General features: G+C 47.0%; 1 protein-coding gene across 1 annotated transcript in view; it reads right to left on the bottom strand.

The window, feature by feature from the left end:
- Positions 1-3,425: 3,425 nt before the first annotated feature.
- VRK1 (VRK serine/threonine kinase 1) overlaps positions 3,426-6,000 on the bottom strand; it is a 42,574-nt gene continuing 39,999 nt past the window's right edge. The window contains exon 12 of the mRNA XM_090271373.1: positions 3,426-3,913. Within this exon, the coding sequence (XP_090127499.1) occupies positions 3,891-3,913 (23 nt within the window). The 3' untranslated portion in view covers positions 3,426-3,890. The remainder of the gene's footprint in view (positions 3,914-6,000) is intronic.

Here is a 6,000-nt window from a genome sequence, read left to right as displayed (position 1 = left end):
TCAAACCAGCAGTCAAGAGAAAAGGCAGAACAGATTCCTTTCAGACACACAGGATTCCAAACACTTTCCAAAAGCACCTCTTCTTCTCTAACGGAGGTGACCCCCCAGGTAAAAGACATAAACCAAGAGGCACGCCCTAGACCAGGAAACTCGATCCCAAGACAGTTGTGCAGGAGGTTGGTTGGCAGCCGTCCGTCTCGAGAGACGATGGTGTAGCTTCTTAAGAGTCTTATCTGCACCGCCGAGAATGGCTGTGCAGTCCGACTCAGGAGTGACACGGTATCTGTCTCCTCCCGTGTTGAATCGACATCTTGCGATGACGCTGGAGTGTCCTCTCCAGTGAAGCTGAAGCTACAGAGCCTGGGCAGGGTGATATGGAGGATATGTGCAGGAGGGGAGGCTTTGAAAATCTGTGCCTGAGGACTGGGCTGGGCTGGAGAGCCAGTCACTTGTCCCCAGTGCCGACAGGGAAAGCCACACCCTTCTACTGGACTCACTGAGAGATCCTCAGCTGACGGAGAATTGGGACTGAGACAAAGCTGTCTCACAATGCCCTGACATGGTGGATGGTTACAGTAAAACCTCCACAGCGTGGCTAGACCCCTCACTGCCATCCAGAAAAACACTGAAGCCCTCATCTTCGCTCTCCAAACCTGTAATGGTCCTTATTTCTGCGGAAGGAAAGGTTCTTAATTTTCTTTGTCATGGATTCTTCCAGTTTTTAATGAAACTAAAAAAGGTTCCTTTCTACCCAGATTCATTAGAGGTCCGTGTTCTTCAAATTAAAGCCTTTCCACTATTTACCTTTTTCTCATGGATTTTTGTTATCATCTACGATGTGCATGTATTACCTACTCAAAAAATATTTCCTCAAAACCAGTTGGACATGAAGTGTGGTTAGGGGAGGTTGAACGTAGTAGACATTCACTTAAAGCCCATAAAGGTCAACTGTCAACAGCTTGCGGGGGGGGGGGGGGGAGGCTGAAAACCACAGCACGGCTGTCCCCGCCTTCAGCCCTGACCTGACCTCTTCAGAGGCTGTGGCCTGATTTTCAAAGCCAGTTCTATTTTTATCAAAGGACAATTAGCTGCAGTCATTTTAAGTGTATGAATTTGATCATTAAACTAACACTGGATAAAACAGCCTCCTGCCCTCTTCCCTCGGCTTCTGGCAGAGAACGAAAGTCACGAGCCCGCCAGCTTTTCTGATCCTTTGCTGAGTCTAAGTGAATGTGGGCCACGAAACACATCTAAAACGGAAAGAGAACTGCACGAAGGCTCACGTGGGTTTCCTTCCCGGGACCTGCCGCCAGGCGGCCTCCACGCGGGGAAGGCGGCACCACCGAAGCTTCCGGGCGACGCAGAGGGTGTCAGAGACCCTGGGAGAGGCGACGTTTTCAAACCCAATGGCTACTTTAAAATTTTAAGAGGAAACTACAAATTCCTCATATCTTCTAAATGGGGAAACAGAAGGAAAAAAAAAAAAAAACAAAAAAACACCATTTGGAGTTTTTTTAAATCTGCACATTTTTGAAGCAGAAAAACTATTCATTTCAAAACAGGACTCGGGCACACGCAGCCGGTCGGGGCGAGCGCTCCCGGGGCCCTCGGCTGAGCCAGGGGCGGGGCCCTTTGCCTTCCTCCCCAGGGCGCTCGGTTCAGAAGTAACATGTCCCCTCAGCTGCCCTGCACCAGTCTCATTTCTTTTGACAGTCTGCGCCACAGATTACACAGATTACAAGCATTTCTGAAGTGAAGCAGCTTTGAAAATGGGAAAACAAACCCTCTGTCCCATTTTGGAGGGAGGAGGACTCTAAGTAGGAAGCAAAATCGAGGCGCACCAAGGCACGAAGGATGGGCGGTGCTGGCGCAGGGTCGCCTTCGGGGTGCAGACCCGTAGCGCCGGGGGCTACCCACTAGGCAGCAAGTGCTGAGCCTGTGCGCCGGCTCGCCTACAATTCTTTTTTTTCTGTCTGGCAAAACGTTTTACAAACTACACCCAGCGAGACTAGTCCTACCAGAAGGTGCCTCAGATGGTGTCGCTAATAATTCTGATCAACTGAAATAGAGAAAAACATCATTTCCATTACTCGCTTTGCAAAATCCGTTCATTTTACGTTGGAATTATCAAAGGCACGTTTCTCCCGCCCTCTGTCATCACCAACCAGATAAAAAACCCAACCCCAAAAGAACCTTCGCAGAAAGGAAAAGGGGGTGGGCAGTGACATTTTTCAATAAAAAACCTTCTCAACGTTAATTTCTTCCCAACATTAATTTCTTGCCGCTCAAGGTCGAGTCCAGCTTACACGCAACTCTGCTCGAGGAGGGAACTCAGCGGCGGCTGCTGTCGCCGCCGCCACAAAGATGTGTGAGCCACCATATATTGGCTTTTGTCTTAATAGCCTTTTAACCAACTTTGTTAATGGACTGAATGCAATTTAGATATGGAACTTGGCTAAAACGTAGCTTCAATTGGCTATTAAAATTTAAGAGCCAACTAAGATAGCTAATTACAAAAAAAGCTCCAGCGATAATGCTAAGCAGAATTAGTAATAGCAAATGACAGTCTGTCTCGGCTTATTCCCACGGGGGAAGAAACTTAACTGAGAAGCCAACCAGACGCTGCAGCCAGCCTGATGGCATCGCCAGTGTTATGGCACTCAAACCTGGCCGAGCGCGGGGACAAGGCCGGGAGGAGCCTGTCCAGCCCCACTCGCAGAGCGACGGACCCTCTCTTCCCTGCCAGCCAGGGCTGATTGCTGAGGATGTATTGTCACTCACAGGCAATGGGGAGGCGGTCTGCCACTGAGGAGCGGTCCTGGGAAGAAACCCCAGCAGGGGCTGGGGAGGGGCGATGGGAGGCTCAGGCCCTCCGAAAGCATCGTTCAAAGGGAAGAGCCTGCCCGTGCACGATTATGCTCCCTTTTCGCTATTTAGGTCTAAAGAAGAACCGTTACTACCTGCTACAAAGTTGAGCTTCGAGGGGGGAAAACGTTCTGCTTCTCTGCTTCATTACGGATACCCTCATTACGGCATGAGCCGAGGCGCCGAGCGGCGCGCCTGTGAAGATTTACCGTGTGTGGTGGCCACTTTGAATCGGAGGCACTGGAGTCTTTAACATTCCCTCGTCAAGTGTCTCCCCGCTGTGCCTGTAAATGTCAGTCCGGTTTTTTCACGGCTGTGCGCACAGATTAGAAACAGCAGGAGAGCCTGGGAGTATGACTACAATACCAGTAAGGACACTTGTCTTCGTGACACTGCTCAAGTGATTCTTGGAATGCAGGACCCTGCTGTTTTCTAATATTTACACACAACTGGAGTCATCAAGAGCAGTAAATGCAGTCTAAAGGCAGCCTGCTTCTTTTGTCAGGGACTTTTCATTCAAATGGGGTAGCAACAATAACGCACCCCCCAAAAAATCCCACCGTTTTGAAGTTTCATATTTCCCCCCAATTGTGCTGCTAAAAGACCAATCGGGTATTATGATGGCTGTTCGCTCAGCCTGACCCTCCCTCCCAAACATTTGTGTGCATTGCGGTTCCTTGGGAAGTGCGGGTGTTTCAGATCCTTGACCTCGAATTGTGTCCTTGCAGGCTGTGGTTTCCCCGACCCCCACAGGGCCGGGCCTTGAACATCACGTGGTGTCATTTCAGTCACCTCTGCTTCCTGAACACCTGGATGACATATCAGACTGACTGGGGGGCTGCAGCACCTGGGACACAGACAACTTCTTTCAAAAGCTTGGTTAGAAGCTTTTCTAAAAGGGAGCGCTGGCCAGGTGGCTCAGTTGGTTGGAGCGTTGTTCCCTACACCAAAAGGTCGTGGGTTTCAATTTCCGGGTCAGGGCACACACCCAGGTTGCGGGTTCAATCCCCAGTCCCGGTGACCAATCAATGACTCTCTTTCTTCCTCTCTAAAAAAAAAAAAAAAAAATGAATGAAAAAACACACCCTTGGGTGAGGATTAAAATAATTAAATAAAAAGTAAAAATAAGGGGAAAAACAGTGACTGTATGTTTATCTTTAAAAATGTCTAAAGGACCCTTCTCTAAAGTGTACAGCGGTGGGGTAAGTTCTGCGAAGGCTTTTTTGACTAGAAACGTGGGGGCCGGCCGGGAGAGAGGAAGGCTATTGGGCTCTTGTAGAGAGCAGACACCTCTGCAACTAGGGTTCACCAGATCAGGTCGTGCGGAATCCTTCTCCAGGGGGGCTGACCCACGCGTTAGCACCAAAACGATCACAAAGCTTTTACTGGGGGTGGGGGTGGGCATGTGCTATGCCCAGCACATAAAGGTCTTCTTAGGGCCCTTGAAGGCACATTTACCTATCTACAAGACTTCAGGAAGTGAACTGCGTTACTCTCTTTTCCACCAGGAAATCTAACGGAACCCGCGTGGGCCTCCCGGCTGCAACTCGCCCCGTGACACACAGCCCTGGAAGCCCACCGTGCGCAGGGCCAGCAGACCCTCCCGTTGCCTCGCCGCGCCTTCTAAGTACTAACATTCACGGGACCCTCACGAGGAGTCACAGAATGCGTGCAGAAGCATCTCTCACACCTGAGCATGACACCAAGAAGGACCATCATGAACCTCTGTACCAAGTAAGATGTTTTGTCAGTCAGAAGTATTGAATACTGCGATTTCTCAGTTTTTCAACAAGCTACAGCCCGGGTGTTAATCAGGTGTCCATTTACCTAAGTGTGACCACTTTCACGTGCGTCTAAAATATATCGGAAGCAGAAAGACAACCTACAGAAAAATAGGAACAGATTTCTGGACAGCATCCTACCCCCTCCCCTCCAAACTCTGGATTCACACCTCCAAAACCCCGTCCAGTCTCCGCGCTCTGGGCACAAAGAGTACATGGATCATCTCCGCTCATGATTTTGATGATTCAGACTTGTAATAAATGTTGAACTTAAAGGTCAAAACAGTTTTTTCGGAGATCATTTGCAGTGGTTTATAAATAAAACTGATTTGTTCAATGCAGAAATTTCTCAGGTAATTTCATGACTAAATTACAAAAATCTAGGAACAGGAGTCATAAATTACAAAATGTTACCGCAGTAACGGCTGAATAACACATGCTCAGCACCGTGACAATGGCGAGCCTTCTGCTTACAGAACGCCCCCCGAATGATCAGTGCTCTGCTGCACAGAATCATTGCACGGGGGGGACGGGGGGGCGGGGGGGGGACGGGGACATGTTTATTGGAGAACCCCTTCTCAATAGTAGTACTTCAGTGTATCTTACAGTTTATAGAGCTTCATAAATGAGGAATATAGAATAATCTGTGAATTTTAAGGAAAAAACAAAAACCACAGAACTATCCATGCAACTGTTTTAACTATGAAAAATTAAGCAGGCATGAAACAGGACTAAAAAATACATGAGTCTGAATTTTGTTCTGATGATGAGAGTCTAAATTTTTTCTTTCATTTTGATTCCTATTAACGTAATTTGGGCAATAAATAAATAGTAATAAGTTAAATGACATTAATTAAATCGGCATGGTGTGGGCATAAGAACAGACAGATCGATGAAATCGAACAGAGTCCAGAAACAGACCCTGGTGGTATAAGAACTTAATATGTAATAAAGCAGACATCACACACCAGGGTGGAAGGCAGGTGGCAAAAAGAATTTATTTAACAAATCATACTGAAGCTACTGGTGGACTATTTGGGGAAGAAATCCATTGCAATTCTTACCTCATGGCGTGAGCACACACCAAAATAAATGTCACATGAATTAAAAATTTAGAAGTATTAAAACAAAAAAATAAAAAATATATTATGTTAAATATTTCTGATTACAGGATGGAAAATATTTTAAACCAGTGGCAGAATTTACAATAAAAAAGATCAACAGATTAAGTTATAAAAATCAAACCTCATAAAAACAAATATACCAATAAAAAATAAACCAGAAAAAGTCAGCAACAAACACGGCAAACGGTTAAAATTATTACTATTCAAACGGTACAAGCACACACACCAAA

Source organism: Furipterus horrens, unplaced genomic scaffold, assembly GCF_987537825.1.
Source record: "Furipterus horrens unplaced genomic scaffold, mFurHor1.1.pri manual_scaffold_3, whole genome shotgun sequence".
NCBI classification, from domain to species: domain Eukaryota; kingdom Metazoa; phylum Chordata; class Mammalia; order Chiroptera; family Furipteridae; genus Furipterus; species Furipterus horrens.
Note: the sequence above shows the minus strand (reverse complement) of the source record. Positions and strands in the feature narration are given on the sequence as shown.